The following is a 13,439-nucleotide window of genomic DNA, read 5'->3' as shown; positions in this document are numbered from 1 at the left end:
TCCATACTGGATTATTAAGTTTCATGGTGGTCTCCACTTACTTTTATAGTCCAAATCACAGAATTCCTTGACTATATTCATAAATTTTGAAATTTGGTTTTCAGTTCTTATTCCCTTTTACTTTAAGCATGCTGAATGAAAAACACCCTTACTCTCCAACCTAAGACTCACAGAACTAAAAGCCACAACATACATTTTTAATATGAGCCCATATTACTCATAATCAAATATAATAGGCAATACTACTATTTTGCTTGCTAATCTATTCAACCAGATTTTGAAAACCTAACTACCTCTGATAAAAGCAGTGCTCAGTCGTGTCCGACTTTTTGAGACTCCAGGTATTGCAGTCTGCCAGTGTCCTCTGTTCATGGAATTTTTCCAGACAAGAATACTGGAGTGAGGTGCCATTAAATACTCCATTGACAAAAGCAAGGTTCACCTTAAACTAATATATCACATGAAGAACATAATACGATCTTATATTTTCCTAAATTACTAAGCCTGTCTATATTGTATCCAATCTGCCAATTCTACAGCTGAATTTCCCAATTTTATTCCCCTCCCATCTGGCACTCTCATCATTCTTTACTGCTCCCACAACATCACTGGGCTAAGAAAATTCAAAAGTCTACCTGGGATGTATAATCTACATATATAACCTAGACCATTTATTCTCAGGAAAATCATGGAGGAGGGAATGAAATCAGAGATAGAGTAGAAGGACTGCAAACATTCTCTCTGTCTTCCTTCTGGTCATAAGTATGTGGCCATGTTCTTATTTTTAAAGCTTTCTTTCTGTTTACAGAGATCCTGAGTCAATATGTATTCTAATAAGGAATCTACAACAGATTTTCTTGAGAACCTTTTTCACTTTGAAATTGCATCTTTCTTTCTTTTTCAAGAAAATATATAGAATATAATGAGAAACCTTTAATGGCATTTAGGGAATTTAGTTAATATTCACGAGATAAAGTTTCTTTCTGGTCTGAGATATGAAGTTTTCATTTAAGAAAAAAGTGTCCACCTCTTATAACAAGGAGAAGGAAGCAGATGGTGACGAGACATTCTCAGGGGAAGGGTCAAATATTTCAGCAAGCAGATAGAAAAGCAATAGACAAACTCACCTTCATCTTGGTCACTAGAAAAACTTTAAGAAAGACTAATTGAGGTAGCACATAGAGGGCTCATTTAATACACTCACAAATTTCACAAACTCCTTCAAGAGGACTAAATAAATAACAGCCCTAGTGCTGCACGCTTCCTGGTTTGCATTTTTCAGCAGGTAGGTATTCAATTTAGGCAAAATTCTTATGCGTCTAGTTACCTTCACTTGTCTCACTAGCCCTGTCACATGAGCTGAATCTCCAAGGCTTTGCCTGGGATAGTGAACATAGAGTGGGCACTCAATTAACTACTGCTGAGGGAATTAATCTCAAAACCACTCATGAGCAAACATCCCAATCAAGTATTCAGTCTTGAAAGTCACATCAAGTAACTTTGAAAAAGTAAAACAGGATGACAGAGACCCAAGTGACAGAAATGGGCTGGATTTGTTCTTTTACATACCAACGGGTTCCCTGGGCACTGAGAAAAAACATATGTACATACAGACATATGTATATATACACGTATATGTACACACATATATGCATATGTGTATATATATGTGTGTGCATGTATACATGAACATATATATATAAACATAGATTTGGCTAAATATGATTATCATACCTTATCTCGAATTATTTTAGTCAGCATTCTTGTATCCACTCCATAAATTGCAGGGACCTGTGGAGGGAAAAAAAAGGGTAGTGACAGTAACATTGGAGGAAATTAGGTCCAGCATAGTATCTTCAAGTTACCAACTTAACATCGTCTGTCTACTTGAGCAGTAAATAATTTCCCTACGCCTTCTTTTCTCTGATGTAGCGTGACTGTGTTGTGAGAACAAGGTAAATTGCTGTTCCTCCTGGGCATAGGATTCTTAATACCCAGACCATTCCTCAGAATGAAAAATGAGAAATTCTGAACATCGATCTTCTACTACAGTTTTGTTGCTTTTAATCCAGGATGTTAAACACGTAACAAAATTTTATATATACATGTATATTTTAAACTAAAAGAATTTGTGAAGTGAATTTCATAAGCAAAATTACATAAATTATATGCAAATCCATGCTTCTGACACATAGTAGGCAATCAACCGGTTTACCTGGAGGTTGTTCTAGTTGTTCAGCCGCACAGCTGTGCCCGACTCTTTGTGACCCTGTAGACTGCAGGACACTAGGCTTCCCTGTCCTTCACCAACCCCCAGAGTTTCCTGGAGGTGCTTCTTAAGCACCTGTGTTAAATTTGGCCTAGTCTATTGGTCAATCAGGCAACACCTCCACTTGATTTAGTTTCTTTGACTAGATTAGATAGGGATAGATGTGGTATCTATCTCTCGTATCCAGTTTTGCTTTCTGTGGTTTCAGTTACCTGCTATTGCCAACAGTCTAAACATATTTTTTAAATGGAAAACTTCATAAATAAACAATTCATATGTTTTCAGTTGTGTACCATTTTGAATAGTGTAGGTAAACCACCCCTTTGTCCAGTGAATCCCACCTTGAGTCACTTAGTAGCCAACTGAATTATCAGGTTTATGGCTGCAATATCTCAGTGCTGTTTTCAAGCAGCCCTATTTTACTTAATACTAGCTCCAAAGCACAAGTGATGCTGGAAATTCAGATATTCATTTACTGTGCCTAATTTATAAATCGGACTTTGTCATAGGTATGTATATATAAGAAAAAATATAGCATTAGTATATGTATATCAGTTCAGTTCAGTCGCTCAGTCGTGTCCAACTCTTTGCGATCCCACGGACTGCAGCACACCAGCCTTCAATGTCCATCACCAACTCCTGAAGCCTAATTAAATTCATGTCCCTCGAGCCAGTGATGCCATCCAACCATCTCATCCTCTGTCTTCCCCTTCTCCTCCCACCTTCAATCTTTCCCAGCATCAGGGCCTTTTCCAATGAATAACTTCTTTGCATCAGGTGGCCCAAGTATTGGAGTTTCAGCTTCAGCATCAGTCCTTCCAATGAATATTCAGGACTGATTTCCTTTAGGACTAACTGGTTTTATCTCCTTGCAGTCCAAGGGACTCTGAAGAGTTTTCTCCAACACCACAGTTCAAAAGAATCAATTTTTGGTGCTCAGCTTTCTTTATAGTTCAACTCACATCCATACATGACTACTAGAAAAACCATAGCTTTGAGTAGACAGACCTTTGTTGGCAAAGTAATGTCTGTGCTTTTTAATATGCTGTCTAGGTTGAACATAGCTTTTCTTCCAAGGAACAAGCATCTTTTAATTTCATGGCTGAAGTCACCATCTGTAGTGGTTTTGGAGCCCCCCAAAATAAAGTCTCTCACTGTTTCCATTGTTTCCCCATCTATTTGCCATGAAGTTAGTTTTCTGAATGTTGTTTTAAGCCAACTTTTTCACTCTCCTCTTTCACTTTCATCAAGAGGCTTTTTAGTTCTTCCTCACTTTCTGCCATATTAGTATATATAGGATTTGGTACTATCCACAGTTTTAGGCATCCACAGGGTGTCTTGGAACATATTCCCCATGGATAAAAGGGGAAAGAGCAATGAGTTAAGAATGAGGAAACAGATTCTAGTTCTTTTTTCTTCCACCAATTATCTGAGTGATGTATGAGCAAGGTGTTTTCCCTCACCTGTCCATAGAAGGAGGTAAACTAGCTATAATTTTAGACCCTGTTCTACTCTATGTGTCTATGATTATGGAAGAAGACTCAAGGCACATTTTTAAAACAAGCTAACAAACCATGGATTAAGCTTAAACTATTAATTCTGACACAAAGCAGCTATAATATCAGGTGCCTACATAACACAAAGGAAACATTAATGACAACTACAAAGAGGTAAATTCAGATAATGATTGAAAGAAACTAGAAAAGATCTGGAAAATACTACAGATGCTTTATTATCTCTTTTAACATTTAGCAGTAATGATATCCAAGAAACTAAGATCAATATTCTTTTTAATTGTTAGGAAGAGGCAACATTGAGCCTCAATTAGAAGATGTTTGGGCTTCGCCAGTGGCTCAGATTGGTAAGGAAACTGCCTGCAATGCAAGAGATCTGGGTTCAATCCTTGGGTTGGGAAAATCCCCTGGAGAAGGGAATGGCTGCCCACTCCAATATTCTTGCCTGGAGAATCCCATGGACAGAGGAGCCTGCTGGGCTACAGTGTACAGGGTCACAAAGAGTCAGACACGACTGAGCATCTAAGCATACACATACAGTAGATGCTCATCGGAGTGTCAGAATTTTTTCAGATTAAAATTCTGTCAATTACAGGCCCAATAGCAACTTAAGAAAAAGCAGCTACTATAATGGTAGAAATGAGGTTTAATATAGCAGGTCCATTAACTCTAATTACTCTAAGTATGTCTGACATTCAACCCAGGAGAATACTCTTATTTGATTAGAAAATAATACTCAAAGAAAGGCAGATATAGCGTTTCCCAGGTGGCACTAGTGGTAAAGAACCCACCTGCCAATGCAGGAGGCATAAGAGATGTGGGTTCAATCCCTGGGTGGGAAAGATTCCCTAGAGGAGGTGATGGAAACCCATTCCAGTATTCTTGCCTGCAGAATCCCATGGAGAGAGGAGCCTGGTGAGCTACAGTCCAGATGGTTGCAAAGAGTGAGACATGACTGAAGCGACTTAGCATGCAAAGTAAAGTTAGTAACTTTTTTCATTTATTACTTCAGATGAGATGATATCCAATTATATGTCATTGAGTCATAACCTTTAAGTCCACCAAGACTTGATGGCAATCTGTACACCTTCATTAAAAAACTAAAATTAAGAAAGTCTGGTATGATTGCATGACCAGAGCAAGGTCACACAGCTAGTTAATGACTGACCTGGTACAAGAATCTATGAAACAAGTTACATATCTGGTTAAAAGCGGAGGGAGCAGTTAAATTGTTCCAGACTACAGAGAATTCTAAAATTTTCTCTAACCCCTTTCCAGATTGAGAAAGGCTTCCCTGGTAGCTCAGTTGGTAAAGAATCCACCTGCAATGCAGGAGACCCCGCTTTGATTTCTGAGTGAGGAAGATCTCCTGGAGAAGGGAAAAGCTACCCACTCCAGTATTCTCACCTCGAGAATTCATTGGACTATATAGTCCATGGGGGTCGCACAGAGTTGGACACGACTCAGCGACGTTCACTTTCACCAAGCATGTATGAGTGCCACCTAGTGGATAAACTGAAAATATAATCTCACACGCCAGCAAAGTAATGTTCAAAATTCTCCAAACCAGGCTTCAACAGTACTTGAACCGTGAACTTCCAGATGTTCAAGCTGGATGTAGAAAAGGCAGAGCAACCAGAGATCAAATGGCCAACATACACTGGATCATCAAAAAAGCAAGAGAGTTTCAGAAAAACATCTACTTCTGCTTTATTTACTACACCAAAGCCTTCGACGTTGTGGATCACAACAAACTGTGGAAAACTTCTTAAAGAGATGGGAATACCAGACCACCTGACCTACCTCCTGAGAAATCTGTATGCAGGTCAGGAAGCAACTGTTAGAACTGGACATGGAACAACAGAATGGTTCCAAATAGGGAAAGGAGTATGTCAAGGATGTATATTGTCACCCTGCTTATTTAACTTCTATGCAGAGTACATCATGAGAAATGCTGGGCTGGATGAAGCAACAAGCTGGAATCAATAACCTCAGATATGCAGGTGACACCACCCTTATGGCAGAAAACAAAAAAGAACCAAAGAGCCTCTTAATGAAAGTGAAAGAGGAGAGTGAAAAAGTTGGCTTAAAACTCAACATTCAGAAAACGAAGATCATGGCATCTGTTCCCATCACTTCATGGCAAATAGATGGGGAAACAGTGGAAACAGTGACAAACTTTATTATTTTGTGCTCCAAAATCACTGCAGATGATGACTGCAGCCATGAAATTAAAAAAACGCTTGCTCCTTGGAAGAAAAGTTATGACCAACGTAGACAGCATATTTAAAAGCAGAGTCATTACTTAGTCAAGGTCCATCTAGTCAAAGCTATGGTTTTTCCAGTAGTCATGTATGGATCTGAGAGTTGGACTATAAAGAAAGTTGAGTGCCGAAGAATTGTTGCTTTTGAACTGTGGTGTTGGAGAAAACTCTTGAGAGTCCCTTGGATCAAACCAGTCCACCGTAAAGGAACTCAGTCCTGAATATTCATTGGAAGGACTGATGCTGAAGCTGAAACTCCAACACTTTGGCCACCTGATGTGAAGAACTGACTCATTGGAAAAGATTCTGATGCTGGGAAAGACTGAAGATGAAAGGGGAAGGGGAAGACAGAGGATGAGATGGTTGGATGGCATCACTGACTCAATGGACATGAGTTTGATTAAGCTCCGGGAGTTGGTGATAGACAGGCAAGCCTGGTGTACTGCGGTCCATGGAGTTGCAAAGAGTCAGACATGACTGATCTACTGAACTGATAAGTTCCTCTGTTTAAAGAATGAATTCTGGACATTCAGCCTGTAGTAACAGAAGGAAGCGCTCTCTGAAACAAAAGGATCCCAAACTGCGTGATCTACCGCATCTGTTTGGCCCTTTGCAATTACATACACCTTCCCAACTTTCCAGGACCCCACCAATCATCCTTCGGTGATACTGGCTGCTGGATATTTCTCACCTTTTCTTCCCGTAGCCACTGTCCTAGACTCTTGGTAGCCAGCCAGTGGTGGTAGTCATCACTATAATTCAGCACCAGCAAACCTGCAACCTAGAAAGACAGGCAGTCAGTTTTTTAAAGTGATCACAAAATGCTATCCAACTCTTGTAACTTGAGTCAGCTCGGATTTTTTATTACCAATCAACAAAATGCTTAAAATTTTGGAGACTTAAAGAACAAAATATGATAAAAAAAATTTTTTTAAGATATATAGTAACTACCTTAATTGTCATGTGGAGGACAGTCTTACCTGGTTTGCCAAATCAGGAGGCTAAACTAGATCTCCTTTCTCAGCACCCTCTATAAATTTTTGAATAATTTATATAGTTCATATCCCCATGATATTACCCAAATTTACATTGAATAGGAAATTTTCATTGTATTTACTTTTACTTTTAGGCTGGCATACAAGTTATCTTTTATTTATCTCCCAGAGAGAGTAAGATTTAAAATATAAATAACTGATACAGATATGATTCTTAAAATCCTTTTCAAAAGTGATTCAACACAAATTCTTGTAGCATCGCTGTTATCTGAACTTAAAACAACATTTTTCCAAATGAAGCCACATTTCATCCACAGCATTAAGAATAAATACAAAGTGCCCTGAGAAATGAAATTCAGAATAGTTCCATGATAAAACTTCTTCTCATATACCAAGGAATGAGATTGAGACTATAAATTTAATTATTTTTACTACAGGACAGAGGCTGAAACTTTGTCCAGCCTAGATTCTTAAAATAAATCAACTATACTTTTTAAATAGTCATCACTGGTACTACCTTAATCCCATCAGATTCCAAATATTTGCTGAGTCCCAGTTCATCCAGTGCAGCGGTGTCAGGGACTCCACCATTCCCAACAATAGGATTGGCCATGGTAAGAATCTGCCCCTTGTAAGCAGGGTCAGTAAGAGCTTCCGGGTACCTGAGTAAAGAAGCCAAAATATCACCAACAAATTCTTGATTTGTACACATGATCTAATTTATTCTGATTCTGCATCCATGATCTGAATTATCTGACCCTTGAAAATTAAAGAACATGAGAATAAAATCTTACAAGCTTGTCTCTGCTGCTGCTGCTGCTGCTAAATCGCTTCAGTCGTGTCCGACTCTGTGCGACCCCATAGACGGCAGCCCACCAGGCTCCCCCGTCCCTGGGATGATCCAGGCAAGAACACTGGAGCTTGTCTCTAGATTTTGCCAAACTTAGGGAAATTTTGCAGTAAAATATGGAAACGTATCCCATGATGTTACTGATATGAAAAGACTCTTAAGTACTATGGCATATTCTCATTTAATTTCCTATTCCCTCACTTTCTTAAATTTTTAATACCTTGAAAAATTCTTCATAAGGTATTAATTTTTTAAATTAATCTATTTATTTTAATTGGAGACTAGTTACTTCACAATATTGTAGTGGTTTTTGCCATAAGCTAACATGAATCAGTCATGGGTGCACGTGTCCCCCATCCCAGTATTGCTCTATTTAAAGTCTGCAGATATTTTAATTCCCAAAGATTCCCCTAGTACCAGATATGAGTGAGTCCAAACTGATATTTACTACTGATGGATGACAGTTTTGCCAAAATATTAACTGTCAAAAATTGAAAAGTCTTTTTATCTTTTAGCATACTGAAGAACATACTGATTACACCAGTGGTGGCTGCCTGGTATATATGTTTGTTAAAATGTATTGAATATTTAAAATATTGATTTATTTTCTATGAAAAAATTAATAAATTTTTAAATACTTGATTTTTAAATATTTTAGTTATAGAGAGGTATATGTTTGATAATTATCAAGTTATTATTGATAGTATATGTTTGATAGTTTTTTTATAGAATAAAATCAATGCTACAAAAATTGATCAAAAGCATTTCTGTCTTCTAAATTAAAAGATTCCAAGTAACTATTTTAAAGTAAGGATATGGAATTAAGAATAAATGCAGAGGGCTTTATTTTAAAGTGTAAGGAGGGAAAAAATAAAAATGAGTGTATTCTTGTTTTTGTTCTATAATAAATAAAATTATATATAAAATGTTTATTCTTAATAATATGAAATTTTATTCAGGATCTATCTATAGCTATTCCATATTTTGAAATATACTGCAATGAGATTTTTTTCACTCTCCTACATTTTTACTTCCCACAGAGCAAGTTAAACCTAGTCTTTCTTGTGGATTACTATTGAAATTGAATTTAGGTGCTGAGGGGGACAGAATGACATCTTCAAAACCTCAGCTCCGGCAGTAGTCAACATGAATTCTTTAACCCCCACCCAGACTAACTCCTCCCAGAACTCCCCTGTCAACAGAATAGCTTCTCAGCTCAGCAAACTCTTAAGTGACAAAAGTGCTGTGATATTTACACATACCCACACCCCCATCAGCTAATTTCTCAAATGCTCTGACCTGTCAGGAACTAATAATTTTTAAAACCAAAGCTTACACACAATATAAATGCATTTCTTGCAGATGAAAAACAAAATAACCCCCTTAATTATTAACCACCTTACTGGGTGAGCCACTCAATGAAGGAAAGCAGCATTTCTCAATGGAAAATAGGATCTGTGGACTAAACTTATTAATGAACGCCTTTCTCTACATGAAAAAAAAAAAAGCCTTTAATTAATTTAATTTTACTTCCTTTCTTCTTTCTCTCCATAAAAGAACTGGCTGCTCTCTTTAAACATAAGCTTACAATGCTCTCTCCAGTAAATGAATAAATACAGCTTGTCTTAGAGAACTGCAGTGTTGGAAGCAAATTAATCCATCAGGTCCTGTTTGACTTTTGTGATGTGACAAGATTTATTACCCGTAATCTATCACAGAGAAGAAAACTCTAGTGCCCTCCATCATTCTGATCTATATTAAACAGTTGTTTGTTGGCAGGTATATTAACACAGCTAGTAATTAGTGCTGTCGAAAGGCTTAAATAATTGCCTGGTGAAGCAAAACTTTGCAAACAGTTTTCATACTCTGTAATTTAATGTTCTTACCAGTAGAACTATTTTAAAAATCATCTAATATTCTTTATTTCAAACAGGGAGCAAGAGTCTAATGAAGAATGTACATTAATGATATAATGGAAGCTTGGTCAATCAATATCTTCAATATCAGTTAACCCAATGCCTCTTTGTCTTTATAAGGTAAGACTAACTGAATTTCCCTGAAGAATTCATCAACTATTTTACAGTTTAGTCTTTTGAATCTTTAATGGAAACTTTTTGAAACCACCTAATTTTTTAAGACCTAATTTTTAAATCCCCAGCTATAAATTACTAGCTGATCCAATTCCCTCACTCTTTACATATGGAAACTAAGACTTAGAAAGCCTGAGTGATTTTCTCAGTATCACATCATCAGTTACCATTAGCACTGAGACCAGACCTTCAGCCTCCTGGTTGCCAGATGAACATTTGTTGGCTAGATAAAAGCAGCTGCATAATTTCTGTAGCAACTCTTACCTTCATTGATGTATATCTATTAGCAGATCTTAAATACTAAATTCAGTCTCACTTGACAAATTTTGAAAATATCAGATCTATGTACCAGGTCTCCCATGGATTACCTACCCTAAGTTTCTAGAATTAATTTTGTTCTTTTTTACCAGGGGAACACCAGTGTCTGTATTCTCTTTCATTTACAGCCACAGGGAGGAGTTTGCGTCCAAGGTTCGAGCTGTGTACAAGCACAAGGCAACTTCAGGATAATGTGTAGTGTGATAATGATGATGCGGTGAATTCAACTTCCCACCATGAGTCATATCATCCAGTTATTCCTCTATATCAAGGAAGAAGAAAGCCTTGGAAGAGAAGCATTACTCACCCTGCCAGGCCAGTATTAAAAACCACTTCACCAGCAACAGAGGATGGATGGCCAAAGGAGTAACCTTTCATCTTAGTTCCATCTTCCAGGACAATGTGTGCTGTCTGTGCCTAAAGAAACAGATGTGTGAATCTTAGCAGAATACAAAATATAAAGCACAACTAGCTGAAAAAAAATCCAAAATTACAATATGCAAATGTGTTAAATAAATGCACAGTATATTTGATGAAACCATACTCTCTAGATTTGAAGTTGATATCCTGTTACTGACCACTTTTCTTCAAATGTATGGCTCTTCTCACTGGCAGGTGTTTTGTTTTGCTTGAAAGAGGAACTGAAGCATATCAATACTCTGTCTATCCTCAGTCCACTTGTAGAATTATTGACAACCCAGAAATACTTCAATTTAGCTGAAATGCTATGTGTCTGTCTTTTCCCTATTAGTATTCCTTCGCTTTGCTCAAGTATAACTTAAGGGAAATAACACTGAATTGTACCATACAGCTCATCAGGATTCTGAGGCTTAGAACTAAAAGGGATCTTCAAGGTTATCTATCAAACTGTATTCCACAGACCTCTTGTGTTTGATGAACTTATCTCAAGTGCTGCCCCTTCCCTGAGCTTTAGCATCATCAAGAAACTAAAACTGTATTGTTCTATGAATACTGATGCAAAAGCAAGCACTTACGGAACATCTGAAAATACATCGCATTTTGCTTTTTAGTAGAATTAATTATATCCAGGATGCTTCCCTGGTAGCTCAGTAGTAAAGAATCTGCCTGCCAATGCAGGAGATGCAAGTTCGAAGATGGCAACCCACTCCCCTATTCTTGCCTGGAGAATCCCATGGAGAGAGGAGCCTGGTGGGCTGCAGTCCATGGGGTCTCAAAAGAGTTCAGACACAAGTTAGCCACAGGGGCTAATCTGGGCCTCTCACTGTGGTGGCGTCTCTTGTTGTAAAGCACAGTCTCTAGGGCACGTAGGCTTTGGAGTTACAGCACACAGGCTCAGAAGTTGCAGCTCCCAGGCTTTAGAGCCCAGGCTCAATAGTTGTGGCCCATGGGCTTAGTTGCTCCACAGCATGTGGGATCTTCCCAGACCAGAGATTAAAGTCATGTCTCCTGCATTGGCAGATGGATTCTTTACCACTGAGTCACCAGGGAAGCCCCCAGCATTTTGATGTTATTAAAAGTAAACCATAAAGAAAAATATCTCAGCAATAATTGAGGAAATATGAAACTAAATTGATATTTTATTGTATTCAGTATAATTTTTAAGACAGATAATAGCATTATTATAGTTTTAAGAATTTTCATTTTTTAAGATATATACTGAAATACTTAAGGATAGACTAATATCATATCTGAGATTTCTTCAAATAATCAGAAGTTGGGGGTGGGGGAATGAATAGAGATGTGAATGAAACAAATTTGGCCATGAGTTGAAATCATGTAAGTAAAGACGATCACGATGCTATTCTCTCTTCAAGGGTGAAATGCAGCCATCAGAGATAGAAATATACTAATTCTCCCCTTTCCTTTCCTCACATTTTTAGCTCTGGATCCCATGGTGTCAAATCTTTTTCTATCCTACCACTCACCTCCAGTCTTACCACACACACACGCATATCCCAACCTTGGTATACAATAGGAACACAATGCATGATTTCTAGACCTCTGTTTCTATGTTCTTCTAGTCTAACAAAGTGCATGATGGTAAAACCTCATCATTTTCCGGTTGTACACTCCTCTTTAGAAATTCAGTGCCTCGTTCAGTTGCAAAGTACACAAGTTCCTTTCAGAAAGTTGGACAAAGTGCTATCTGGCACATTTTATAGGTGTTTGTATCAGTGTGTATATGAGACTCCAAGAGCAGAGTTAACCAAAAGTATGTTATCCTTCACCTAACTTATCAAATAATCTTTGAGGCAAAGTTTTCTTATTATCTACAACCTTGGAACCAGTGTTCAAGATCTCAAGCTTGATACTTCATTTTTAAATAGTCATGATTTACCTTCTCAGCCACTAAACTAAGAAGTTTTTGGTATTAGCACAGAGGAAAGCACAATAAGTAATTAATGTATGCAATTAATTAATGTAATTAATGCATGATAACAAGACTTCCCTGACAGACACTGGCTTAACACACAGTTAGCCAGTCTGAATTCTGTTTCTGTCTGGGAAATCATCTTTGCATGTCACTTCTCATAATATGATTTTCTTATTTTACATTTTAACTTGTCAGCCATTCTTTATTTGTAATTCAGGACAGAGGCTGATGATTTTAGGAAGTAAAAGTGATCATGTTCAGTACATTTCCAAAGATTATAAGTTAATCAAATGTATAAGGTGGTGCTTCTCAGTAGGGGTAAATTTATTGGGAAAATGTCCTAGGTATCTCTGATGTATTTCAGCAGACATAAACCTTCATTTCAAGTCATGGAAATACACTGTCAAAAAATAATTTCTACTGAAAGTATTATTTTCTGTTCTTGAGGAAGTCATGTGTAGCCAAATGCTTTCATAAAATGGAGGTAAGTCAGGAAACATTTACCTCCTGATATTTTAAAAAATAATATTTAACTTTCTTAGAACCTAAAATAACTGTACTTAGTTGGCAAAACTTGGCATGTGAACTGAAAATTTCAGTTGTCTTATATATGCTAATTTATCCACTGTACTCAGTTGTACCTGCCTAAAATAACACCTCTGTTTATATTTTTCCCTTCGCTTTTCTCTATTCTCTTCTCTGCCAACAAAGGTCCATCTAGTCAAAGCTATGGTTTCTCTAGTAGTCATGTATGGATATGAGAGTTGGACTATAAAGAAAGCT

At 37.4% G+C, this 13,439-nt stretch overlaps 1 protein-coding gene across 1 annotated transcript in view; it reads right to left on the bottom strand.

Moving 5' to 3' along the window:
• CPS1 (carbamoyl-phosphate synthase 1) overlaps positions 1-13,439 on the bottom strand; it is a 137,328-nt gene that overhangs the window by 102,395 nt on the left and 21,494 nt on the right. Inside the window, exons 2-5 of the mRNA XM_052660306.1 lie at positions 10,608-10,717; positions 7,560-7,704; positions 6,739-6,828; positions 1,735-1,791 (exon numbers count right to left, since the gene is read on the bottom strand). Coding sequence (XP_052516266.1) covers positions 1,735-1,791; positions 6,739-6,828; positions 7,560-7,704; positions 10,608-10,717 — 402 coding nt within the window. The remainder of the gene's footprint in view (positions 1-1,734; positions 1,792-6,738; positions 6,829-7,559; positions 7,705-10,607; positions 10,718-13,439) is intronic.

The sequence above is a fragment of the Budorcas taxicolor genome, chromosome 2 (assembly GCF_023091745.1).
Source record: "Budorcas taxicolor isolate Tak-1 chromosome 2, Takin1.1, whole genome shotgun sequence".
Taxonomy (NCBI): Eukaryota; Metazoa; Chordata; class Mammalia; order Artiodactyla; family Bovidae; genus Budorcas; species Budorcas taxicolor.
This window is presented reverse-complemented; position numbering and strand designations above follow the sequence as displayed.